This window comes from Sphaerodactylus townsendi, linkage group LG01, assembly GCF_021028975.2.
Source record: "Sphaerodactylus townsendi isolate TG3544 linkage group LG01, MPM_Stown_v2.3, whole genome shotgun sequence".
Taxonomy (NCBI): Eukaryota; Metazoa; Chordata; class Lepidosauria; order Squamata; family Sphaerodactylidae; genus Sphaerodactylus; species Sphaerodactylus townsendi.
The window spans coordinates 128,320,450-128,348,389 of record NC_059425.1 but is presented as its reverse complement, the minus strand read 5'-3'; the positions used below and the strand labels follow the sequence as shown (position 1 = coordinate 128,348,389).

General features: G+C 44.7%; 1 protein-coding gene across 1 annotated transcript; it reads right to left on the bottom strand.

Annotated features, from left to right (window-relative positions):
* Positions 1-364: 364 nt before the first annotated feature.
* On the bottom strand, positions 365-27,894 carry FAXC (failed axon connections homolog, metaxin like GST domain containing). Its single transcript, XM_048494009.1, has 6 exons — positions 27,204-27,894; positions 16,057-16,192; positions 14,049-14,245; positions 8,059-8,276; positions 6,098-6,214; positions 365-3,488 (listed from the first exon to the last, which is right to left on the bottom strand). Exons 1-6 carry the CDS (start codon positions 27,719-27,721, stop codon positions 3,202-3,204), a joined length of 1,473 nt encoding a protein of 490 aa, XP_048349966.1. The 5' UTR covers positions 27,722-27,894; the 3' UTR covers positions 365-3,201.
* Between the last annotated feature and the right edge of the window lie 46 nt (positions 27,895-27,940).

Genomic DNA, 27,940 nt, shown 5'->3' with positions numbered 1-27,940 from the left:
GGGGAGAGCATTGAGCTCCCCCTCCCTGGGGCCTAGAAACTCTCCCTTTCACTCAATCTCCTTTTCCTTGTTGAGCCATGCTATCATGTTAAAGGGATAAAGGGGCAGGGGGGCAATGCCTTGCAGTAGAGAGCTGGCCGGTACCCTTTTGAAAGCGATATGTGCTTTTGTCCCTCCCCATAGCGGCTCAGGAGCAGTGTCCAGGCCCATGGAGGAGAATCACATTCCTGTAAGGCCGTGGTGGCGAATCTTTGGCACTCCAGTTGTTATGGACTACAGTTCCCATCAGCCCCTGCCAGCATGGCCAATTGGCTATGCTGGCAGGGACTGATGGGAATTTTAGTCCATAACATCTGGAGTGCCAAAGGTTTGCCACCACTGCTGTAAGGTGTCCAACTCTGGCACCCCAGATGTTCATGGACTATGGCGCCAGAGTTGGACACCCCTGCTGTAAGTGGCAAAGGAATTCAAATCGTACCATTCACAGAACAACTGGCCACATTTCTATACTAGTCCTGGCCAGGGTGGTGCAAAGAGATTTTTAAAAGCATTTTGTCAAAGAGGACAGGATTCCTACTAGATGGCAATTCCAGGTTCCCACTCACGACATTCATAACAAGTTAATTTCCACTAAAGGCACCTCCTTACGAATTTCATTAGATAGTCAGATGCTCTGTTACTATATCCAATTCCTTGGGGGAGCTTCAGCTTGCAAAAAACTGACAGGAATCAGCACAGCTTATGCAATCAGCACATGGATGTCCTGGGGAAAGGAATACTTCTTGTGCACTAAGTTGGACATTAGTGCACCTGAGCATAAACAAGGAGAGTTACCATTTGGATAAGCCTTTAGAACTGAAAGGTTCAGCGTGGTTTCTGGTTCAGTGCAAACCCCCAGCACTCTGCAAATGAAACTGCAAAAGACAAAACACTATCCCCACAACAATTCTCTCTGTGTAGAGTTGCAGCTTATGGAGGGGAGAGGAACAGACTGATCATATTGATTTGCTTGTGCGTATATCTGACACTGACCAACCATTGATTAGTAGCAAAACTCAAGCCAATGAAAACTTGATGGCAAGCAAACAAAAACAAAGCGTTAAAAAACAAATAAAACGGCCACCCTACCCATGTGCAGTACAACATCGGATATACTCTATTATAGGGCATAATGCTACCCAGGGCTCATTTTTAAAAAATACACTTGGCAGACATTTTCAGCAGCCAACCATGTTGTGAACGAGCACATGAAACAAACATGCCAAGACTTTATGTACCTCTTACCCAAAACACTTTGATGGAACACACTACTAAAATGTAAGAGTTGACCTGAACATCTTGTGTGGATTATTGTCTTGGTCCATCAATCAGACAGGTAGGGATACGTGGGAAGACAATGTTTATAATTCAAGAATGCCAGATTGCTGGAGGGACAGGGGAGTATGGTAGGCAGGAGTATATCTACTAAGGATGGCCCCCAGGGCAAGCGCTGCCCAGCATTGAGCTGCATGCCCCCCACAAGTGCAAGTGGAATTGGGAGGGCACAATTCAAGGCTCTGCTTGGCCAGCTCCAGCTTTAAACCATGGGCTTCACCTCCAAAGCCTGCAGTTGAAAACCTGACCAGCCAGGTTCAGCCCAGACTTGAACCTCAGGCTCTGTCCTGGCTAAGTCCAGCTTTATACTGCTGGTTCTACCTCTGAAGCTCTGTCTTTAAAGTCACATGGCTTCTGAAGGTGTAGTCAGCAGTTCAAGGCTGGCCTCTGCCTGGCGGGGCCCAGCTTTAAACTGCGAGACCGGCCTTGAACTGCCCCACCCCCAGTGGTCCAGCATTCAACTGCAAGCCCTGCCCCCAAACTCCAAGGGTGAGGCACAGTTTGATGCTGGGAGGGGGGCTCTGGGCTGCCTGGCACCTCTCTTCCAAGCAGCATCTGGGCCACAAGCCCTGTCTTGCCCCATTGACTGTAGGATCCCTACTTTTACAGGTAATGAGCATATTTTGCTCTTACGCCCACAGTGTTGCACTTTATCTTCCCACAGAGAGCAACAAGGCAGCCAGCCATTCATTTATACAAGATAAAGCAAAATGTTGCATTCCATTGGAGTGAGTTTAAGAGCCAGACTACACATTATGCTCCACACATGGTCCCAACAAGGGCTCCCAGCAGGATGCCAGCTGCCTCTAGTCAGGCAAATAATGCTCCCCCATTCCCCCCCCCCCAGCTGTTTCAAATCAGCAGGAGTCCTTCTTCCTCCTCCTCACGGTCACAATCCAAATCCGGTCCCCGTGGCATTTCTAAGTCAACCCGACCCAGAGAATCTGTAGCTGCCGTTTGCCTGCAAGTCCCTGTGGAGATCACGCACAAAACGTAGTGTGTAGTTTGGGCCCAAGCAACCCGACCCATGGAAAATCAAGTTGGGCTTTCTCCCCACATCTTCATCTGCAAATCCTAATCCTGGATTCTTCTCCCTGACCATACTGTTATAGAATATTGGAGAGGACTTTTACACGAAGAAAGAAGAAGAGACTAAAAATGAAACCTGGACACTACAGTATCAAAATAAATTAAATACTATCAAGTAATATATCATAGAAAGAGACCAATTGTAGATTCTGAATGAAAACTTGTTCTTTTCTATCTGTTGACTGCCTACAAGGCTACTTCTAGAAGCTACTCCAAACATGGATACATGTCAAATGCCAGCACATCCAGCTCACCAAAAATGCAGAAAGCCATGGGAAAAATGTTACGATCTGTGATTCTAATAGGATCAATTTCAGCCAATCCTGTGACATATAAGGAAGACAGGAACGGTAGCAACTCCCTTCACATTGTTGTCTTCAGTCTGGTTCTAGGAAGAAAGAGAATCAGCCCAAGCTAGCCCTCCTCAATATTGTGCTCCTCATGGACCTGTTATTCCAAATGTCTTTTCTCAACACGAATCCCATCCCCACCCTCATTACCTTCCTTGTCAACTTTTCACCATCTTGCTGAGCAGAATTAAGAATTGTTTATCTAGGATCCATTGGAATGTTTCAACAACATGAAATGATGCTGAAAAGGTAACATATGGAAACTGCATCAAGTGCAACAATCTCTTCCCAACCAATATAGGCCTCTTTGGAACCTGGGGCGATTGGCATGGTTCCCAGGAGGAGGCGGTGTTTCTGACACAAGGCAGAGCAGTGTTTCCCATGCACATCACTTGCATTGTTCATGATCTGTGCAGTCATCCATGTCCACGTCTGAATCAAAGAGGGAATGTCCGGTGTAATCGGTGTCAGGCGTACGGGAAAAACTATTTTCAGTTCCTTCGTCTTCAAATGTTTCTGTCCTTGAATAAAAACTGAAGTCTGCCAAGGGGTGAGTCTTGCTTGCCTCACTACTTTCTTCCGATTCATACAGGGTGTTGTCATCATCATGATGCCACTCCGGCCAGAATTTCCTCCTTATCCTCTCGCAGTACATAGCAAGGTTAATCAATTCTCCTGTGAAACACGCAGGGGGAAAGTGGTATTACACAGCTACCAAAACACACCAACTGGAAAAGAAGAGCATCTTTTCATGAACCAAATACAGTCACCATGTTCCTGAAGACAAGAACAACATGCAATGCCTGTCATCACCACGTCCTACCCAAGAACGTTCCTGGAGCAGCAGTTTGGAAACTGCCTTGGCAGAAAGCTGAGTCAGATGGACTGTACGTCTGATCCAGCATATCAATTTTCTCCTGGGAGAGAGAGAACACTTTCTTGAAAGTATTCCAACACTAAAAGAAATCAATTGGAATATGCTGGAGTAATTCTGCATGGGGTTGCACTGTAATCTGGATATTCCCCATCTGCAGATGTTCATTTGCTTATAAATAATACACACCGTTTCTGCAGCCTCATATTTCACCATGAATGCATGAATCTGCCTTATACTAGCTCTGTTCAGATGATTCTCCCACATGCTGACTTACTGTGTTTGAAGAGCGCAACTGCATGAAGGAAGCAGTTGCATGTACACCTCCTCCCCACTGATCAGTGATGCTGCTTTCAAAACGTTACTAATCATCGGGAGGGGGCGAGCACTTCCCCTGTGCTATTGCAGCCTGGAGATGGCCAGGCAATTGGGTGGAGGCAGGGAGTAGCACCAGAACCCTTGTGCTTGCTCCCTTGCCCCACATGGTGGTGAGTCAACACACGGGGGGATCATCTGTACTGGGCCATGGTTTTACCAAGGCTGCTATTGTTGGCTTTAACTGGCAGGGGCTGGCAGGGTCTCAGGCAGAGAGATCTTTCATTGCATTTACTGCCTGGTCCTTTTAACTGAAGGCACTGGAGATTGAACCTGGGACCTTCTGCGTGCAAACCAGATGGTCTACCACTGAACCACAGCCTTTTGCCTTCATCTATTTGTTGTCCATTTTAGAGCTTCTTACATGAAGGCTAGTACCTTGTAAAGCTGGCACAAACCATCCCATATGTCCTTTGTATATCTGCCAACAGTCCAATGAAAATGTACTAAACTGCTCGAATAAGCATCTTGCTACCATTCATCACTCTGGTGATTATTCTACCTGCATATTGGACTCTTTGGACATTTTTTTTTCCAATTTGCACAATGATGGTTTCAGATTAACATTTTGGCAGCAGATTCTCACGTAGGACTTTGATTCTTGCATTTCCATTCACAGAATAAATCTGCATGTTTGTTAGCAACCTTTTGCTTAGTTTTGTAGCCTGGGCACAGTGACTTTGTTCTCACTATTCCACCTGCCCACTATGAAACCTTTTCCTTTTATTGAAAAAACCTGATTTTACACCTAGTACCAATTCACCAACAGATATGCTGTTAATTTCTTTTGACAGGATAGCATTGATACCTGTACTTTATAATTCTGTGGTTGTATCAAAAGGCACCATTTTTAATCATACTGGTATGAGTATGGATCACAGTTAAGTATGTGCATACTCATCATGGTATTTTTTTTAAATCCCAGTTACTAAATAAAGCAAATGCACAGCTTAGAATGAGAAAGGGCCAAAGGTGCCAGGGTCACATTTGAAAGCATCAGGCACAAAAACCTTGCAGAAAATGTCCGGGTTTGCTAAAATATGAGAAACAAATGCAATAAAATACTCACCGCAAAAGCAGAAGAGGGACAACAGGAAACAAGAATCTCAATAGTCAGGTATAAACATTCCCTATATATTTTGTTCAGACATAAGTAAGATAGAGGTATGCAATAGAATTGTTTCAATTTGTACCACCAGGTGGCAGCATTGTGTGCAAGAAATTCACCGCTTGCCTCCAGGACTAGGACAGGAAAATATTTTGAATGAGGAATCACTTCTTTCTCACATAATTACCAAATTTAGGGAGGAGATGAAAAAGTACCTCAGAACAAAATGCAGAAGAAGCCCCACTCTCAAGCCAGGGTCTGGCTGATCGCAAAAAAAAAGCAAGTCAGTGAGCTGAATTCAACAGTTCTGGCTAAAGGGAAGAATCTGCTGCAAGAGGCGTTCATCTAACAGAAAAAGGCTCCTTGTTTAGCAGAATGGAGTTGGCAGATGTGACCCTTAAATTATACGGAGCTCAACTGAAACTTCACTCTTGTTTATAACACAGCTTTAAACTGCAAAAAATATAGACATGTCAAGAGTTCAGTTATACCTGCACCACTCCAAACCAGCAGCTTAGTTACACATCAGATGACTGCTGGGCAGAACCCTGTGGAGTCACAGCAAACTGTACAAGCAATATGAATATCAGTGGAACAGGACTAGGATTGGGATGAGGACTCACAGAAGTAATGGAGGACAACTCTAGGAATCACAACCAGTGACTTAACATAGAGTTTCTTGTGATGCCTAGAACTACCCTAAGTAATTTCCAGGTTCTCCCTGAAGTGGCGTAGCAAGATCAGAAACACTGCTGTTTTCTTTCCTTCTTTCTCTCTCTCTCTCTCACCTCCACACAGACAGGCAGCAGGACAGAAGCTGCCAGGAGGAGAGCTCCCACCACAGTGGGAGGCCTGGCAGCCCAAAACGGAACCTGCCAATTCTTCTTATCAGTGCCATTCACCAATGTCGAAAAAAGGTGTTCCTACCTTTAATTAGTCTCTCAGGCCTAGTTCCTGGTAACGTCCACATTGCCTGTGCCAGATGACCAAAGACTGTGGCATCTAAGGTAGAAAGCTTGGGACCCATGATGTACTTTTTGTCACCTAAAAATAAAATGGTGCCACAGACATTTACAAGCTTGCCAGTACTCCCCTCCAGTCAGGGCGTTATCTTCAAAACAAAATTCTGCAGCCATCCCTTTGATCTTGGTGAACAACAATTGCCTCCATAGGTCCTGAAGTGCTGCTGTGTGTCCCCAACAAACCATGTCTTCCATCACCAACCCTTCACATTCCCCTGTGGAAGTAAATGCCTCTATGTGACCTAGTGGTACAGTTGTGAACTGCCTCATATATGTGTGTATGGGAGGAGATAGGTTTCTGGGGGGAAGAGTTGTGTGTTGCCAAGACTTCTGGGAGATGCAGTTTTTCACTGAGCCCTTTATGCACTGAGACACATTGTGACAGATGTGACCACCCAGGAGAAAATAAAACTGTGAAGGAAAGTATGGGGGAGGGGATACCATATTTTTCCAAGGATTAGGGTGAGTGGGAGTATGAAATATTTTCTGCTGTGGAACGAGTGAAATGCTTTTTGGACAAGTTATTACTCAAAATGTGTAATAGGAAGATTAATTGTATTCATTTCCCTGAAAACACTGTATGTGTGTGTGGTTTAAAGTGATTCACGGCACTCATTAAGCTTCTGTCTACAAGAAATGAAGATTATTTAAATAAGTGTTGCAGGTTTAGGTGATCTAATGGACCATTATCTTTAATTATTGAGAGAGCTAGAGTGACTCATAATGTCCTCTCCCCCCCCCCAAAAAAAAGTCTGAATCCCAGAATTTTGGTGCCCAAGTGACACCTGATCTACGGGTTTCCTTCATCAGAAAATTATCATTGTGCAAAACAGTCAGGCCTGAATAGTCAAGATAGTATTATAAATATAATGAGAAACTAACTGTCCCTCACTTTTCTCTCCAATGGAGACCCATAGCAGCTTGCATCATTCTCCTCTCCTCCACCTTACTCTCCTAACAACCCTGGGAAGTAGGCTGAAAGTTTAGGACTGGCCCAATCTCACCGAGCAAACACTCATGGCAGTAAATGCTAGCCTCCAGGTAGGACCAGGGAAAACCCCTTGAAGTATAACTCATCTCCAGGCTGCAGAGATTATTCCCCGGGGGGGTGGGTGGGAAGGGATGCTTTGGAGGGTGGACTCCATGGCACTGTACCCCTCTGAGGTCCTCCCCAGGCTCCATCTCCAAATCTCCAGGAATTTCCAAATATGAATCTGGCAACCTTAATACTACCATCCTCCACCAGTGGCCAGGGGAACTTGGCAACCCAATGACAGAATGAAGATTCAAACTGAAGTCTCCAAGGTCATAGTCTAAACCAGGGGTCTGCTACCTGTGGCTCTCCAGATGTTCATGGATTACAAATCCCATCAGCACCTGCCAGCATGCCAATGCCATGCTGGCAGGGGCTGATGGGAGTTGTAGTCCATGAACATCTGGAGAGCGCAGGTAGCAGACCCCTGGTCTAGACACTCTAACTACTACACCATACTGGTTCTCTAATATGGGAGAAAAACCAAGAATCACCTCCGTGTCCAAGCAACATAAACCTACCAGTAGCCTACCAAAGATTTAGTGCCTATTCCATTTGTGCAGTTCTGCATGGGACAGCAAAGGCAGAGGATTTGTCAAACACCTGACAGGCCACCATATGTAACCCCACATTGCCTTTAATTTGGTGATTACAAATGATACAAGCCTGAGTTTAATAAGTAAATTCAAGCCAATAGCAGGCTATATAATAGTGGCTTGAAAGGGAAGAGATCCTTTTGCAATAGCCTGACAGAGAACAATACCAGTCTATCAGAATCATGCAAAAAGTAATTGTGCATAATGCACAGCGTAATGAAATGGATTGTACATTACCCAGAAGACCTGCTAGGGAGCGCATGTCTTTCTCCATCAGTTTGTATATCTCTTCCTCAGAGAAGCGGCCGATGCCATGGCCATACATTTCCCGCTTCACAATCCCTCTTGTTATGTGGCAGAGAATCCACTTCAGTAGGTCGCTGAAGGGGCCAGTAAGAGACAGCATCTTCTGAGTCTCATGGAGATTGTCCACCCATTGGCAGTAGGCTAAGGTCCTAGAAACATTAAGAAGACAGTTCACTGATGGCCAGAACAGTACAAAATAATACATCATTGGCAGAAATAATGGCCCGTTCAGACAGCTGATTTCCTTCTCCTGCCCAGTTGATGGTTTTACAAAAACAAGCAAATCCAAAAGGAAAGAAATGCTGTTTAGCTTGAGTGTGTACAATTGCGACTGATTTTTTTTCAGACTGTGCCCCCCGTGTGAGTCCAGCAAGTTTGTAGCAGGTCTCTTAGAAGGTAGCAGGTCTCTTAGAAGAAGAATTCCCATGTGGCTTTAAGATGTCAGAGTCACTGGATCAGCCTGACAATCCTCTGAAACTAACTTCATCTGCACAAAGGATCTGTTTGCGGAACATATATTGATCTACCTAGTACATTTATGTCCTGCCTGTCTTCCAAGGAGCTTGGAGAGCATACTTGATTCTCCCTTCCCTATTTTATCCTTATAACAGCCTTGTGACGTTAAAAAGGCTGAGAGAGTGTGGCTGGCCAAAGTCACCCAGCAAGATTCCATGGAAGGGTGTAGATTTAAACCTGCGTCTCCCAGATCTTAGCCTGACATTCTAACCATTTTGCTACACTGCTTCTACACTGGTCATTCTGTTCTAATCTACAGTTACTAATCTGAGAGCCATCTAAATGACAGAATTATTACATGATACAATCCCTCCAGGAAAAACCATCCTTGCATGTGGAAAACCAGCACTTCAGGAAGGAGATTAGTTGGGACATCTCTCTGATAGGCTACTTTTTCTTCCTGAAGTAAAGCTTTAGTCCTGAGCACATGAGCCTTCCACATGTTCAGTCAATGTATAGATTTTGAGAGCAGACACATATTATGATACTTTTGAAAAACTGAACTCAAAAGCAAAAGCAATGCCTGTTTTGTGGAAGAAAATTTAGTTACTTGCACATTCATGAAATCATAGTTACCACTGTCGAATGCAGGTATCAGGATATGAACACAAGCTCAAAAGGTGATGCCAGATACAGTAATCCTATTTAACAGTGTAGATCAACACAGATACAATTTCTTTTAAAAAGTGGTGCCTATTCCTCAAGTTCAGCTGTGATTTCCTGCTATTTGGGGAACTAAGATGTTAGGATTGGCTACCAATTCTTCAAGAGAGGTCTGTGTGAGAGAATACCTTTGTCTATACTGCCACAGCAATTGAGGAGTAATTTAATGTGGTGCTATTGGCTGTACAGACAACATGTAGTGTCTATTTGATGATGGCTTGCTGTGGTTCCAAAGGGCTGCAAGGAGGGATGGTGCTTGTATGGTCCTACCTTGCAGGAGAGGGCATGTCATATAGTGGTTAGAGTGTCAGACTAGGGTCTGCAAGTCCCAGGTTTGAATCCCCAGAATGATGTAATCTGCTTTGGAGCCCCACGGGAGAAAAGCAGGGTATAAACAAATAAAGAAATAGATGCCATTTTGATCCTTTCCAGTTCTTACAAGATCATCCCTGTTATCTTCAGAATAATCACTAGAGAAGTTCTGAAATCAAGGATTGCCTTGATGGTTAATAATGAAATATTGCTGTATTTGAGTATGAAAGCCTTGTTGAATAGGACTGTAACAGCGCAATCCTATGCAAAGCTACTCCATTCTAAGTCCCTCCATCCCAACAGGCCTACATTGGAATTACCCTGCATAGAACTGCACTGTTAGATACCTGCCACAGCGACACTCGAACAGTGCAAGAGGGTTGTACACAGATGAAACCAGAAATACTTTGGTCAACTCAGTGAGCTAAAAAACACAGGTTTCCCTTCACACCGTCACCATCTGCTAATCTATTCAGGAAAGCAGAATAAATAATAACTTCAAATGATACAAACATTTTGCTGTCCTGAAATTAAACCCAGTAGTTTTCCAGCAACACTGGGAATAAAATATTTATAATCCCAGAACATTTTCTAAGTGAGGTCAATTCAGTTCATTTATCCCACAGAGTCATTTTGCTCGCGGTTTTCTCTCTCCATCTCCTGCAAGTTTTTGAATTAAGTAGATTCAAAGCATCTCTCATCCCCCCGCCCCCCATGGCAGTGGGCCAGTTTGGGTAAATAAAGCTTGCCATTCCTGTAACAGGAAGAAGCACAGACTGTTTCCCACAAATATGCTCAGTTCTTCTTTACATGGCACCAAATACACAAACTGCTCACGTTCAGCAGCTGGTCTGGTGAGTTGAGGGGCCAAATCAAGACACATGTTGAGGGCAAGTACTCAGTAGCCCCTAAGCCAAGGGTCCTCACTTTTTTTTAGTCTTCATGTACTTTTTGAATTCTGACATGGCATGTTAGGCACAGCCATAAAATGGTTTCCACAAAATGGCTGACAAAGGAAGTGGAGCCAGATCAGCTACCACACCTTACCTTCATTTGCACAGTGAAGATCTTTGTGCTGGGCAGGCAGCTGCCAAAGCAATATTTTTGTTTTCTGAATTTGCACACTGCATCAGATCTCCAACAGCCAATCAGAAGCAAAATACCCATCTTGTTCTGTCCACTTTCTAAAAATTCTTGGTGGGCAACCCTGCCAGGGACTCCTGGCCCTGAGGATACACTAAACAGAGGTCCTTGGTACCAGGCAGAAAATGGCCCACTAAAAAAACAAAACAAAACAGGGAAGAGCCTGGCAAATATAGTTTGAGGGCCCCATCTGCAAAAGGCTGGTGCTACCACCAATCTATGCAGGAAGCCATAATAGCAAACAAAAGATCAGGGACATTGGGAGGGGGGGCAAATGATGCCTGGGGCAAAATGGCCCACCCCCCATGGGCCCTTGCCCCCTGTGGAGCCTCCCCTGAATAGCCGCCCACACAGCCCTGCCTCCCCCGCCCACTTACTTTACTTCACCCAAAAGCCAGGTGAAAAAACAGCCTGCTCTGGGTGCCGGGAACCTGGCTGGGGTTTTGTGACAACAGTGACATTGCTGCAGTTATTTTGTCACTATTGGGTACAATCCAGAACTGACGATGTGTACCTCTAGGAATCTGAAGAGACTGTATGGTTTACCTGGACTTGACTTACTACCACAGGTGCCAGAGGTGGTTTCTTTTTTAAAAAATTGCCCCACCACTACTCCAAGTAATGGCAAACAACAGCGATGAACAGCGGGAGGCACACAGCCATGGCAACCTTACCAGTAAAGTTCATGGTCAGTACTCTCTTGGCTAAGATACCTTTGGTAACAACCCAGTCTGGAGTCTTTTCAGTGACTCTCACATGCTGTGGAACAGATTTCAGAAGAGGCAAAGGGAACTCCTACCCTGCTGGCTTTGTAGAAAGCTGAAAAACAGCTATTACAGAATAGGGAGAATATCCTGCTGGTGAAAGGCATAAAGTGTTTTAAGATTAGTTTTTACTTATTTTATATCTGTTGTTTTTCATTTGTTTCCATATTCCTGTTACCCATCTGGCCTGAGATGCTCAGGAGAAAGATGGTATATGAATATTCTAAATAACTAAAATAATAGGTTTGATAGTATTCAGCAGGACCTAAACTGAAATGATACTTCCTTCTCTCCCACTGCGTGTGAAGTGCCATTAAGTTGCAGCCAACCTAAGGCAACCCCAGCAAGGGGCTTTCGAGGCAAATAAGAAGCAGAAGTACTTTGCCATTGCCATTCTCAGGCGGGTGTAAACTTGATCATCCTGAAAGAGGTTCCTGTCTCAATACGAAGAAAAAGGAAAGACTATACCATGCTGGCTGATACCTTAAGACTTTGAACCTTGGGTGACATCACTTTCGGCTTCGAACATTCCAGGAGGTCTCTTCGTCCGAACCGGCTCCGGCTTCAAAGGGGCCTTATAACATCAATTCCGTTCCCAAAGCCCAAGAATTCCTGGCTAGAAACAAAAAGAATCTGAAATTTCCTGACAACTACGTGGTAAGCTATCAGTTGTATAAAGAATTGTAAAATTATGTCATGGAATGTAGATGGTTTAAATAATCCAATTAAGAGAAAAATGTATTTTGTCAGTTCAAAAAAGAGGGATATGGTATAATTGGCCTTCAATAAACACATGTAAAAAAGGAAGATGAGAAATACCTACACAACCCTAAGCTGGGGACTCTATTTCACGCAAGTGTCCAGGAAAAAATGGGAGGGGGGTAGTTTTATATATTCAAGATGTGCTGAAACCAAATTTAATCTTTACAGGTACAGATGCTAGATATATAATAATAGAGATAAATTGGAATAATTAAAAGATCTTAGTAGCTGCAGTATATGCCCCTAACAACAATAAAGCACAATTCTATCAATCATTATATGAACATCTAATCAAATTACACCCCCAAAATTGGATAATCTTAGAAGACCTGAATGGAGTAGTAGACCCCAGTAAAGAAAACAACTAAGCAAAGAAGGAACTGATGGGAGACAATAAATTGCCCACATCTTTTTTTAAAATAATAAATGATTTTAATTTGATTGATGTTTGGAGGGAAAAATCAGGAAATTCCTTAGAATTTACTTTCTTCTCAGCAAGACACTCTATGCACTCCAGAACTGACCTGATCTGGGCACTCAGATCTTTAAGTACTCTGACCCAAAAAATAGTAATCAAAAGTCAAACCATCTCAGATCATAACCCAATACAATGGGAATTGGGACAATTCAAAAGGAATATACATTGGAATACGAAGGACTGTGTGCTCAGAAGTACTGTCAGGATGGAAGAAATTAAGAAAGAATTGCAACAGTTCTGGGAAATCAATGTGGAATAATATATGTTAAGCTGGCGGATCATAAAGTAACGGGACATAAAAAGCATAAGGCTTTATGATGAGGGGAGTTTGCCTCTGTTAAGTCGAGGAGGCCGAGACCGTGAAAAAACAAAAGGGAGAAAAAAAGATGGTGTTAGAGAGGGACTTATATAAACTAGAGACGGAATTAGAAAAAAAGGTTACACCTTTTGGATTTCATGACTAAAACCCAGTTTTCACTATTTTCACAAATGTTATTCTCCTTTGTCTGTGTATGTATGATGATGGAAGTTTTACCTCATGTGTCCAAAAGCACACAAAGGGCCTGCCTAAGCTATGAGTAGGTCATTTGGGTAAGTCTGTCAGGCTGGCACCTCTACACAATAATTCAACACTCATACAAGATAATACTAACCTCCAATTGTACGGCACACAAGTATGGAAACAACAAATTCCCCAGAGCGAGAGAGAGAGAGGCCCACTCCGCACAGGCCATATACAGCGGTGTGCAGCCAGTAAAAACACTGTTGTGGGGGAGAACTTCGTATAGCTGGTGGTGGTGGTGAGAAGCTGCACCAACCCATTTCTCCCACAACGGTGTTTACATGACTCACTAAACAAGCAAGTCTTTTAGAAAACAGCGGAATCCACCTGGTGCATATATATTGTGCGAATGGCACCAGATGGAAGACACCATTTTTCAGCATGCCGCTTAAAAAAACCTTACTTCCTCTTTCCTGCATAGCTCCGTGGGGACCAGGGGACATGCAACCTGCCCTCCGACCCCCCCAGGGCATTGCCAGGGCCATGGAAGTGTGTCCCCTCATTCTGAGAGAGCTATGCAGGGAAAAGGAGGTACGTTTTTTTAACCTCTGTGCAGAGGCAACGCCGTGGGCCGCAACAGGTCCAGGGCTGCCCACACACAAGGGCCTCGGGGCTGCACTGGTGCCATGTACACCGGCGCCCAGCCGCTCCCCAGGCCCGTGCAGAAGGGGCCAGAGAGAGAGAGAGAGAGAGAGAATGGTCAGTTTCCATAGCAACTTACCAATAGAAGTGCTCCTCTACCATCTTTGTTACTGCTCTAGAAACTGCTCTTTCATGTGGGCCAAGGTGTTTGTTTAAATTCACTCCAAGCTTATCTTCCAAAAAATCAATAATGAACTCTGTGCCAGATACTTTTTTACGACTGTATTCAATCCATGGCATTTTCCCTTGAGGAGAAAGTTTTCCATCAAAATAATTCTAAAAAAAGAGGGAAGAAGGAAGGAAAAAGGAAATCACACTCAAACCAAACCCACAATATAACTTGGGTTCTTTTGGCAATGAGTGGACTGATTGGCCTTTGGCTAGGGCCCACTCTCAGTCTGATCATTCCCTTCACATTGAAATATAACACTCCACCTCAAAGGATTGTTATGAGTGAAAGACAAAATGGTTGTCAAACACTTTTCAAGCTGCAAAGATCTTATAGGTAATTCACAACATGAACTATATAAGACAGTGTTTCCAAGCATGCCCACTACACACCCTGCTGGTACACTTCCTTGGGATCCTCTGTAAAGTAGCCCAATTAACACATATGAAACTGCTGCTAAACTGAAATAGGAAGCAGACCTATTTCTCCTGCTTAGTTATTCATGTGGTCCTTTAATAAATTAATTCCTTCCTTATCTGCAGTAGCAGACAAGACTCCATCTATGCTGCACAGATAGTCATGGAGGGGCAGATGAAAAGACTGCAGGTAAAACAGCTGGGAAAAGCCACAACCCCTGTATCTAGATCAGATCTTATACCTCAAGCCAGAAATACAATCAACTCTCATGGATAAGCCTTTCTCGGAGAAGTGCTACTTTGACATGAAGGTTATTTCCAGTGAGTAATGATGTATGCATGCTAGTAAAATTGATTTCAGATAACTCTAGTCTTGAGACATTTGAGTTGGTTTTTAGACAACCCAAAAGACAAAATACTATTATCCACCACAAGATTAGTTCGGTGCTACAGCTGCCAGGCACAGACATTACAGACTGGGAAAATTTGGGAGGAGCCATTGGAAAATGGAGTATTGTGCAATACAATAACTTTAGGTGAAGATCTAGAAGTGACATCTTCACAGTGCTCTAGGAATTTCCCCAATTTGTATGGTAAAGATTATAGAGATTGGGGAAATGTTTAAAGAATACACAATCACAGAACGTGTTGCATCCACCGCTTTTTATGTGCTCAAAAAAGTGTATAAACAATAAAGTGCATATATCCATTCAGTTTTTAGACATTCCCCCTCCTCCAAGTCCGAAGAAATGTTCAGAGAGTCACACAACATGGCAACATCAGCCTTCCTCCACCCCCTCGACCTCCCACCCCCACAATAACTCCATTGACTGTAGTCTGGAAATGGGGAGCACTGGAAGGGGTAGCCCGGCACAAGTAAGCAAATGACAATCCTATGGTCCACTACTGTGGGTGGCAACGGTATGTAGGAAATCTCCGGAAGCATGGGGTGGGGGCAGAGACTTTTTGGAAGTGACATCATGATTTTATGTGCATTTAAACATCTCTGGGGTAAAACCAAATAGATTTTTTAAAAAATCCTAGTATGTAATGTCACTAAATGTTTTGAAACAGAAAGTTACTTCCATGCGCTGTTTTCCTTCTCCCATCCTCACTACTCCATTGAGTGGAGATGGGGGGAAAGGACCATCACCTGGAGGCCTCGTGCCATTACTGGGTAAGTGGCAACCCTGTTGCTAACACTGCCTTGGCAAATGCTGGGTAATTTGGAGGATGGTGTCTGGGAAGATTAGAGTTTGGGGAGGATATGAAGTCACTTCCAGGTAATACTCTAGGCAGGTGTCCCTATCTCTACAGTCTTTATCATAGAAGGTGAATTTCCTAGAGCATCACTGTTTGGAGGCTTTTCGTATGTTCTTCAATTACTCAGGGACAGGAAATTGGCTGGAGGCTAATAATGTCTCCTCCCAGAGGGTAAATAAGCCTACTAGAATGTCTTTAGGGAATCAAAGTACAACAGAATACAGCATGCACCTTTTTACCTGGTAGGGTAAATCAGCCATCCTTAAATAAGTCTCCATTTTCAAACAGAATGGAGATAAACTGGGAATACCGTTGTTTGGTCTTGAAAATTGATGCAATATGATAGCATCTTTCGAATCAACCTCTTGCTCTTTCCTACAAACAAACAAGCAAATGAGTTTCACAAAATGTGTTATTTAGCATCAATATGTTAAAGGCACAGAGCAGGATGCAATTGCTGAGGCAAAATGTTCATCTGACTGAAGAGGCTGCTGCCATTTTTTATTAATTAAACCACTAAAAGCACTTTGGACTGCAAAGCCAAAAATACAGATAGGAAGCCAAGCTATCTGGATATTAAAAATATCTAAAAGAATCCCACAATTAAATTCACAGATATATATCTAGTGAAACTACATATTGTCTGACATAAAAGATTGTCACAGTGTCCAGAAATTGCTCAAGAAAAAAAAGCAGCCGTTCCTTTTTAGTCTGTGACACATGAGATCAACACAGTACACATAAAGTGCAAGAGAAGGTACTGTAGCTTTTCAAAAGATATGAGATCCCATGAGGTATAGCTGGACTTACATACAAACTAAGGAAAACACTACTAAAGGCCACAAATTATGGTCCTCTAAATAAAAATACTAAAATGTAACGTCAGAATAATACACATTTTGGTAATGCTGTGGGATCTCAGGGACTTTGCATGTCTAACCCATCTGGCTCAGTCAGAATATTAGAATGTTGAAAAGCTTGTTAAGTTCTTTGAAGTAAGCTTCCATTCCTTACAACAGCACAAACTGATTTCAACATGAGGTTCTTCAGAGAGTACATTGTACGTTTTCCACTTTTCAAGGAAGTATTAATATATTTGATACTAAACTTTTCAAATGAAAATAGTTTAGGTTTGCCATATACCTGTCAGGGACAAAGGATTTCCTGTCCCTGACTTCCGTTTTCCGCCCTGATACTCTCAGGAATGGCAGGAGAATTTTTTTTAATGGTCATTTGACTGACAGGTTGACATCACTTTCAAATTAAATCCGGAAGTGATGTCAGTCCTATCTGGGTTTTAATCATAGATTTTCCAGAGATTCCTAGAGAGGGATGACAATACTTCTGAGGTTTCCATGAAGTGATATCATGCCTTGGTCGATGACTGCTCCCCAGTCTTGTGCTGGTTACTAGGCCCTGCCTGGCAACCCTAGAATTATCTCCTAAAGAAATAAGAAACATGAGTCTTTTCCTCAGACTTGCAAAGTAAAAAAGTTACAACACAAAAAGGAAAGGAAATGGCAGGAGAGGGAAACCTGTTAGACATTATCAGCATTTATTCCTAATTAGCAAACCAGCTGGAGTTCTGGAGGGGATACAGCCACACAGCGCCTCTTTGTCCTCTGACTGGTGGCAGACTTCAAAGAATCCTTCAGCACACCAGCAGCACAGAGCAACTGGAGTGAGAATAGAATTCTTTCCAGAAAGAAGGGGGAACCATATACCTTTAATCTGCTCCTTCTCGAGTTAGAGCCTGGAGTTTGATTGGTATTCCCCTTCTCGTGATATTCTCCTTCAGGGAGAAATTTATTTTAGAATAAATTCATTTTAGAATAAACTAGTGGGGCCCGGCCACGTGTTGCTGTGGCTTATTGTGGTGAAATGGGAAAGGAACAGTAGCAGCAAATCAATGGCAGAGGCCCAGCAGTACGTGCTCATGGAAACGCGCAGGCCACAGGCGTAGCTACCATGGGGACATCCGGGGACAAATGCCCCGGGCGCCACCTTGTGGTGGGCACAAAAATTGCAGGTTCGTTTGTGGCTTTCTGTATTTTTTACTGTTTTTTCCCATTGTGGCCTGCAGGGGGTGTAGTTTTTAGGTTAGTAGCACCATAATTTCAGGATATCATCAGGTGACTCTCCCGATGATACCAGCCAAGTCTGGTGAAGTTTGGTTCAGGGGGTCCAAAGTTATGGACCCCCAAAGGGGGTGACCCCATCCTCCATTGTTTCCAATGGGAGCTAATAGTAGATGGGGCTATCATTTTGAGGGTCCATAACTTTGGACCCTCTGAATCAAACTTTACTAAACCTAGGTGGTATCATAAGGATAGTCTCCTGCTGATACCACCCAAGTTTGGTGAAGGTTGGTTCAGGGGGTCCAAAGTTATGGACCCCCAAAAGGGGTGCTCCATCCCCCATTGTTTCCAATGGGAGCTAATGGTAGATGGGGCTACCCTTTTGAAGGTCCATAACTTTGGACCCCCTGAACCAAACTTCACTAAACCTGGGTGGTATAATCAGGATAGTCTCCTAAAGATAGCCTATAGTATCCTAAAGATAGCCTAAAATTTTGGTACTGTCAGCTTAAACATTGCTCTCCTGACAGGCACCCTCAAATTTTCCCCAGGTTCTCTCTTTAAATCCACCCCCTTTGGAGTGGATTTAAAGGGAGAATCTGGGCTCCCTAGATTAAAAAAAAAACATTGAAAGTATTGTTGAAGGCTTTCACAACCAGATTCAACTGCTTGTTGTGGGTTTTACAGGCTGTGTGGCCGTGGTCTGGTAGATATTGTTCCTAATGTTTCACCTGCATCTGTGGCTGGCATCTTCAGAGGTGTATCACAGAGAGAAGTCTGTTATAAGAGAAGTCTGGACACAGTGTATAACAGACTTCTCCCTGTGATACACCTCTGAAACCTAACTTTCCGATCTGAAATAGCTGTCAGGCTAAGATCTACCAGACCACACAATACGCATGAAAACTCCACAACAATAACTGTCGACAATGGTGCTGTTTGGGGTGGATGGGTGGGAAATCTACCCTGAAACAGCATCATTTTCAATGTTGTTTAAACTAGAGAGCCCAGAGTCTCTCTTTAAGGTGGATTTAAAAGGAGAATTTGGGCTCTCCAGTTTAAACAACATTAAAAGTGATGCTGTTTCAGGGTGGATTCCCCCCTCCAAAAAATAGCATCACTTTCAATGTTGTTTAAACTAGGGAGCCCTGGGTGTGTTCAGATTTGTGTGTTGGGGCATGTTCTATAATGTGATGGTGACTTTGAGATGATCTGGTGCAAAAAAATGTTCTTTGGTCGTGGTGGGGGAGGGGCGCTGCCCATATTGGAGGGGCGCAAAACTCAGATTTTGTCCCGGGCTCCATTTTCCCTAGCTACGCCATTGGCGCAGGCTGATACTGTGCGATGTGTGTGTGTGTGACCGCATTCCTCAGGGGGGAATGGAAAGGCACCCCTTTCACACATCTAGGCTGGCTGGTCACGATCCTTTACCTGGAAGTAAGTTGGGGTGGTGGCAATGGGTGTCGCTTCTGAGTAAACCCTCTGAGGGGCGCGACGCAGCCATTCAAAGTACGTCACGGTTGCTTTACCGAGCTTACTCCTGAGTAACGCATGCCTCGGAGGCAACCTGGTTTTCAGTATTCAGGGAATCTAGGCTGGCTGGGCCCTCCCTCCCCTCCCTTGCATGCCACCCCTCACTCTCTCCCCTCCCTCACTTCTCTTCCCTTGCATGGCACCCCTCCCCTACCTCCCTCCCCTTCGCTAGAGTGGGTGGGTCATATCCAGATGCTGGGCCCCCTCCCTCCCCTTCCTTGCCTGCCACCCCTCACTCTCTCTCCTCCCTAACTTCTGTTCCCTTGCATGCCTCCCCCTGCATCCCTTCCCTCTCCCACCCTCTCTTCCCTTGCATGCCACCCCTCCCCCTCCCTCCCGTCTCCCTCTGCTAGGGTGGGTGGGTCATATCCAGATGCTGGGCCCCCTCCCTCCCCTTCCTTGCATGCCACCCCTCACTCTCTGTCCCCTCCCTCACTTCTCTTCCCTTGCATGCCTCCCCCTCCGTCCCTTCCCTCTCCTTCCGCTGAATGTGTATGAGAGTAGGTGTGTTGTGTGGTAGCAGTGGGTGAGGCACAGAAAGTGAAAGGTACCTGCGTGTGAGGGGGGAACCGCACCTGACGTCTCACACGGCAATGTGTGTATGTGTTTCACTTCCACTCAAGTTACTGCCTATGTACTGTTTTCACTGCTCATATCTGGCCATCTGAGTGAACATTCAAAGCTGCACGAACATTCTAAGAGTGACAGTTACACACAGGCAGCTTCATGGCCTGGTGTGCCAGGAAAAAGAGGTTTTACCTGGCTCAGGTGTGTTGTCTGACAGCAGGAGGTATGTAAGAACATAGTCGGGGGAATGAGTAAGGGCCTGTGAAATTTTCAGAGCTTTTGGGCCAGCAGGTGCGGGGTTATTCTCGAAGCAACAAACACATGGTTCCATTTTTATATATATAGATATACAATAACAGAATTGTATATATTTTACCATTCAGATTTGGCAAGTATGAAATAAAAGGATTCAGTATCTTCATAACTGTAAAGCTTTACAAACAAAGCAAAGAATGATTTTGGCTTTTTAAAATGTAAAGATAAGTTTGAAAGTTTGTGTGAAATGGCTGGTAAGACCTTGGAAGTGCAAATATGGTTGCAATGTTATCTCTTCCTCATCCGCACCCTGTCTCCACACAGCTTTCTCCTTCACCAGCAGCAGCACCAAAAGCACATTGTGCACAGATTTCCTAGAGTGATTGTGCTAGAGTGGAAACATGTCAAACAACACAGCACCACCTTACAGCCACTGCTCTGGGAAACAAATAGAGAGAGACATGTGTCCACCCCAGCTGCTGCCCTTCTCCCCAAAGCTGCCACTTCATCCTACCTGAGAAGGAGAAACTTTAGGCAAGATTTCAGTAACAACAGAATATTTTGACGTTATTAATCACTACAACACTTTACCAGTGTGGTGTAGTGGTTAAGAGCAGGTGTTCAGCGATCAGGAAGTGGGGAGTTCCTTCTGAAACCTGATTATTTCACGTGAATATCACACAATTAATTGACCATGGTTTGATTCTCCGCTCTGCCATTTGAGCGGTGGAGGCTTATCTGGGGAACCAGATTAGCTTGTGCACTCCAACACATGCCAGCTGTGTGATCTTGGACTAGTCACAGTTCTTTGGAGCTCTCTCAGCCCCACCCACCTCACAGGGTGCTTGTTGGTAGTGGGGGTGGGAAAGGAGATTGTGAGCCCCTTTGAGTCTCCTTGCAGAAGAGAATCCAAACTCTTCTCCTTCTCTAACCCATTTATACAAATATATGCAACTGACTTTAATTGCAAAAATATATACAGGTTGCAGGAAAATGGTTTGTGGCTTAGAAATTTGGCTACCTTGGTACATAATTTTAATTTTAAAACACCAAGACTAATGCAAAGCCCTGAATATATGGTAGAGCACACACACTCTCTAAATAATCATTTGCCAAGTTCAGTAAAATGATGTGCAAACTATGCTAATTACAGAAACTAAAGCATGCCAAATCTCAGGGCTGTGTAAGGTTGTACTATAATAACCTCAATCATTCAAATTCTCCACAATACTCATAAAACATCTGTATAATGAAAGCATGGAAAACCAGAAATGCCACTTATATTGAGCTTCTAGGAGGGTGACACAAGGAATCTTGAAAATAGGGAATGTTACTGTTGGGGGAATCTTGTGATTCTTGGACCTCAAAGCTCAAAATGTCTTAGTCACAACAATATTTATAGAGTGCTTCTCCTACTGTAAGATATCATGTATGTTAAAACCACACTAATATGATCATTATCACTACACTTTAGGGTGTGAGGGTGCAGCTGAGTCCACACAATGATAGTTCATTGTTCACAATCAGTTCATAGCTCAAATGATTTTTGAACTATAGTCTTAGGGGCTCACAGCTCATACTCTTAACCAGTTCATTCATACACACAATTCCTGTGTCAAGAAAAATGAAAGCACAGGCCATGTTGTGGGATAAACTGATTTCAGTACTAATAAGCATAACCCAGGTTGTGCATTCGCAATGGGCAATACTGGAAAGGGGGTAGGTCAATTCATTCACTTGTGTGGCACGAAGGAAATAACTTTCATTATTTAGAAGGAGTATCAGTTTTCCTTCCACAGATGGCTTCAGCACCTGCTTGAATGGTAAACTTTGCACTAGGGGTTCACCTTCAAATATAATTGTGTACTTCAGCCACACATCTTCATCACCACATGTGCGGCTTAAACTATTGCTACAACTGTGACACACACCCTTCAGCAACCCCTGCACATACAGAACAATACTTTCAAACTGTCTTAGCTCATCATAACTTGTCTTGATTTCACACTTCGCCACAGACTTGCTCTAAGGTACTTCCAGAATTCACAAGCAAGATTCCAGAAAGCAACCATAAGTGGCAGAAAACTTGGAGGAGGATTTGGCCTAAGGCATTGTTATTCATTCAAATAAATGCAGTTATGAAGTTTAAGACTGAAATGGTGATAGCCACTGGCTACTTTCTCCTTCCAGGCATATTCCTCTTGAACAGAACTTGGCTGTATCTACCTGAACTATGTGCTCTACAGTCTCCTGTCTCTAGTACCAGTTGTCTATTGAGTAAGCCCTGCTTGGCGAACAGTGATGCAGACAACAGGCATCACCAAGTGCTGAACCCACCAAACACTAAAAGTGAAGAAAAAGAGGGCTCCCATCTCTACTATCCAAGAGGTCACGTGCCCCATTTGGTACCCAAGGACAAATTGAGCACAAAAAGACCCAACACAAACCATGACTGCAGTGCTCAATTTGCCATTTGTAACTGCAGAAAGGTCCCTCCGTTGCTAATGATGTTCTAGATCATTAGCTAGCCACTGTTGTTACAAGAATCTTCTCCTATGTCTAAGGTAAACACAAACAGCATTTTACAATCAATCCATCCTCTTTGGCCATTACCCCATTATGTATTAGCTACGAACCCATCTTGTTTTTGACATTCTGACTCTAGTGATTTAGAAGATAGTATTTTGTATGGATATTATTAAAGTTATCAGATATTATTCCTGCTTACTATAAATAGAACTATTTCACTTTTCCAAATACCCTCTGGACCTGCCTCTCATGCTGATGATTTAGGTACATAATAGGAACTCCTTGCCTGGTGCCATTCCAAGAAAACGGAGGGTCAAAGTAGTCAGGTTCATTATTGCTTACAAGCACACTGCAGCACCATATGCAATTGTTAATTTCAAATCCTGGCCTACAATAATCACCACTCTATAATTTATCAAAACATGCATTGTTTTTCATATTCTTTTTCCATTTCTTTTGGTATTCACAGTTTTTATTTGTTTACTAATACTAAAGCCTATTTTCATTGAAAATAAAATGGGCTCTAGCAATGGGGGAGGGATGGCAAGCTGGGGGTCCCCCTTCCTCCTCCCCCCAGGTGTCCACACCAGTTAGACTTACCACAGGCTGGAGGACTTCCCTGTCACTAGGTGGGTCATTGTTTTTGTGTCGGTTGGGGGGAGGTTGGGGGAAGAATGGGGAGGCAGGTGGTGCGGGCCAGAGGCAGGTGGTGTGGCCGAGGTTTGGGAAAGAGTGGGGGCAGCGGGAGGGCTTTTGTGCAGCTTACAGGGAGGAAGATTTGGAGCCTTTGGCCCAGCAGAGCAGGCTTGGTTTGGGGGCGGTGAGGGAGGGAATTGAGATGATTTTTCCCAGGCTTGGGGGGAGCGCAGCCTGTTACCTTTGCCCCACTGCAGGCAGGTTGCTTCTGGGTCAGGAGCTGGGAGGGAAGCAGGAGGGTTTTGTCTGGAGCAGCAGGGAGGGCGGCCTGATGCCTTTGCCTCGCCATGACCAGTGTGTTCCTGGGTGGGGGAAGCAGAAGGGCTTTGTCCAGGCCAATCAGGAGCTGGGAGGGATGCGGGAGGGCTTTGTCTGGAGCAGCAGGAGGCTGCCTGCTGCCTTTGCCACACCACAGGCACCATGCAGCTGGGTGGAGTGTTGGGAGATGGTGGGAGGAAGTTGAATGGCTTTTTCTGGGGTGGTGGAGACGGCAGCCTGCCACCTTTGCTGCACCACTGGTGGCATGCTCCTGGATGGGGTGTTGGGAGAGAGTGGGAGGAGTGGGAGGCTTTGTTCAGGGCATCAGGGAGGGCACCTTGCTGCCTTAGCCCCGCCATGGTTGGTGTGCTCCTGAGTTGGGTGTTGAGTTATGGAAGTGTGTGGGGGGCTTTATCTGGTCTATCAGGAAGGGTAGCCTGATGCCTTTGCCCAGCCATGGGCAGCGTGCTCCTGGGTCAGGGGTTGGTAAAGGGGGGAGGTGGGGGGGGTCTTCCAAATTGGTTGAGTTGTGTCATAGTGAAAGACTCATTGGCTTCTGTAGAACACACTTATTCCTTTTGTGCACAATTATTTTATTTAACAATAATGTGCAAATCATTTTTGCTCAGGAACTTGTTCCATTCTTCTATTCATGAAGCAAACTATATCCCAAGTTACATCCCAATCCTACTCATATCTTCATGGAAGGAAATTCCACTGAATTCAGTGGCACTTACTCTGAAGCAACCACATGAAGGGTTGCAGCCACATAGTGCAGTCCCAAGCAGAGTCCTTTGAAGTATGTAAATTTGCTTAGAATTGCTTTGTTATTCATTTAACATCTTCAAAGCATACACACTATCAAGCAAATGGAAATGAAAAGAAGGATGATCATTTGCAGAAACAATAGTTACAGGTTCAAAATAGTTACAAAATAAGTTCAAAAAATGGACTCTTGCTACAAAATTAAAATTCTATGACGTGCTGTAAATCAGGCATAAAGAGCAAGCAGCTGCCATAGTATTAGAGCAGGGGTGTCCAACTCTGGTGCTTCAGATGTTCATGGACTACAATTCCTATCAGCCCCTGCCAGGCCAGCAGGGGCTGATGGGAATTGTAGTCTATGAACATCTGAAGCGCCAGAGTTGGACACCCCTGTATTAGAGGAACATTCTAAATCAGGACCTACTTGATAATGATGTTATTTAAGGCAAGTTACTTGGGGCGGGGGGGGGGGGGACCTCCTGCCGGGCCTGCTACTAACCTCTTAGAGCCCCACAAGCTGCCTACCTATTGCTCCCAACTGTTGTCTACACCCCAGAATTGTAAGGAGATAATTAACTGAATACCTTCAGTTCCTCAGAACTCCTTTTAAAACAGTATGGCAAGCCACACATTCCAGTTCCCAAACTCTTTTCAGGATTCTTTCTTTTTCCTCTTAATAGTCTAGCCAAAATTTCTGGTCGTCTGCTGCCAGGGCAATGAAAAAGGTAGCTGAACTCTCTCAAGAGGAAGTAATTGTGTCAGTTCAGGAAGCTCTTCAGAGCATGTACAGCTGTTTAATCTTACTCCAGACAGCTTATTCTTTTCTGGGCTCAGTTGTTTATCCACAGATATTTCTGAGTTTAGAATCTTAAACCACTGAGAAGCTAACCTGATTCTCAGGACTGCTGTGTTTTATTTATAATTTATACGCAAAAAGGTTACATTGCAAATAGGATCCTGATGATATCAATTCTTTGTCCATTTATGGCCATGTTCTGGGCTTGACTTGCATCTTGGAGTTGTGCCTGGTTTTCATATTGGCATTAGTGCACTCAGCCACAGTTACCAAAAGTACTGCTGAAATTGATGTAAGCTAAATGGGGTGGGGGTGGGGGGTACATTTTCCATTTGACTGGAGACAGATCTTTCTAAGCATGAATCATCTTCTTTGTTCTCCATCCTAAAATTGTGTCTAAAGCCAAGCCAAGGGGACCAAGCTGTGGTATACCTTTTCAAAACAAGCTCAGCACTTTGGTGGTCAAATCAGCTTGTAAAATTCCACTGTTCATTTTTTTTGGTTGGTTGGTTTTTCCCTATTCCATTCAAGACCTTTGGATTTTATCCCTAGGACTCAAGAAGCATCTGAGTGCCAGGAAACACACTGGCAGGTGTGTCTGGCATCAGCAGATCTTGAGGTGGGGCATCTGCCAAGGCCCAGGGTTTCTGGCAGGGCCCACTAACTCTGACTTCTGCTTGCATGCCCCCTCTGCAACCTGTCTGCACTCCCTCCCCTCTCCCACTCACTTGCAAGCATTTCGTTTTCTATGCTCCTGGCTACCTGGGCTGCCCAGCACCATCAGGAGAAAGTGTGTCAGTGGTACAAACAGCAATCCTTCTGATCACAGCATTGGCACACCCAAGCCACACCCGCATCAAGGAAAAGGCATGTAGGTTGCTGTGACCATGGAAGACACAGTGAGCACAGGCAGATACGGATGGGGGCAGAAAGGGAGGTGTGAGTGGAGGTCCTCATGGGGAGGGGGGTGAGCCTGAACCAGAACACTTCATAACCTGGAACTGGCCCCGTTGACAGGGACAACAGTGTCTCTGGACTGAAATGTGTGCTAGGATCAACAGCCACCTTCACAGATAGAACTTGCGTGTGTGCTTTCCCCTTCCTACATTGCAAAGGTGGAGCACTTTAAAAAAATTAAATCTTACAATTCAGATGACTGGAAGGACAATACTGCTGGATTCATTCTTTCCTGTTTCTCTACCACACAGGTGAACAGAGGGATTTTAAAACTGGCTTGTAATCACTAAATTGCCACAAATAGTGAGAAAAGCAGAAGAGAAATGTTTTAATAAATAAGGAAGATTTTTTTCAAGTCAGCTGTTCTGGAAGAGCTTTCTCATCTGCATGCTCTGGATCATAGCAATTATCTGCAAAAGTTGGCACCTGAATTGCAATTCACATCAGGAATTAGAAGTATACCTTTGCTCCTTTTTACAGTTTTAAAAAGCAACATCAGTGGATTTAGCCAAGGGGAGGCAACCTAGGCCTAGACCAGACAACTTGAGCCAAGGCACTGGATTGATAAACACATAATTTTATGCCTATTAAAGGTTAATAAAGATAAAGATAAACACATAAAAAGACATATGAGTGATTTGAAGGATACCAAATGACATTCAACTCCCAAAGCATTATGAGTGTTTGCTGAGCATCTTTGGCCTTGCTTGCTGATTTATGACAAGAGGCGTTTATTCCTGGGCTCAGATCAAGGTCTTGGCTACGGTGGTGCAAGTGAAAGAGAATTGGCAGGATTACCGCCCTTCCATCCATCCATGAATGATGTCCGACCACAACAATGAGCCTACACCCCGAAACCCTCCCGCACTCCATCAAAGCATGCCCCTTGCAAGTGTCCCCTTTGTCGCCAGATTCGCGTCTGTGTCTCTGCCCCCGAGACCCCCTCGCTCACCTAATAGCCAGGAGTTCATGGAGCAGATACGCAGCGGCTGCCAGCAGGGCTCCCCCCGTCAAATACAGGGTTTTTTTCCACCACGAATCAGATCCCAGCCCTGTCATGATCCCGCCGTAATCCTGCAAAGGGAAAGCGATGATCTCCCCATCAAAGGCAAAGCGATCGTCGGATCCCGCACACCAGAGGCTTTGATTCCGGCTTAGATCCACCACGCACGACCTGGACGAGGCGAAACCCACCCCCCAGTGCATGCTGCGCGACGGGGGCGTTGCTGGCTCCCTTTGCCCCACCGATCGCCGCCTGGGCCGTCTGCATGGGGGAGAACCAGGCGGCAACAAGGGGGTGGCCAGCCGGGAGTTTAGCAGCGGCGGCGGCGGCAGCGGAGGAGGAGGAGGAGAAAAGGGGAGGCGAGAGCAGCCGTGGCGCCGGGTCTCCTTGGTAATCTCGGCAGCAGCAGCAGCATCATCCCCAGCGCTTGTTTTCTGCGGCTGCCCCTCGCCTTGGTGCCTTTGCATGGAGGAAGCCGGCGGGTGATGTCATGGCGATCTTTCCTGCCCATAAATCTGGGGGTTGTTATTTACACTCCCTCGTCCCGCAGGAACAGGGAGCCTCTGCCTAGGTTAGCGCATCCTCCCTACTACTCCCAATGCAAGAGGGAGGGTGGGTGGCAGGGAGGAGAAAGAAGGACGCTCCGTGAGCAAAGGACAACACGCACCTAGCGCTGAAGAGCCACT

Excerpts from the sequence above, each read along its gene's own strand:
- FAXC (XM_048494009.1), bottom strand. The coding sequence starts at position 27,721 with ATGCAAAGGCACCAAGGCGAGGGGCAGCCGCAGAAAACAAGCGCTGGG. Across the intron at positions 8,277-14,048 it reads GTAGAGGAGCACTTCTATTG|GACCTTAGCCTACTGCCAAT; the intron begins GTAAGTTGCTAT and ends TAATGTTTCTAG. Across the intron at positions 6,215-8,058 it reads CTCCCTAGCAGGTCTTCTGG|GTGACAAAAAGTACATCATG; the intron begins GTAATGTACAAT and ends TTTTATTTTTAG.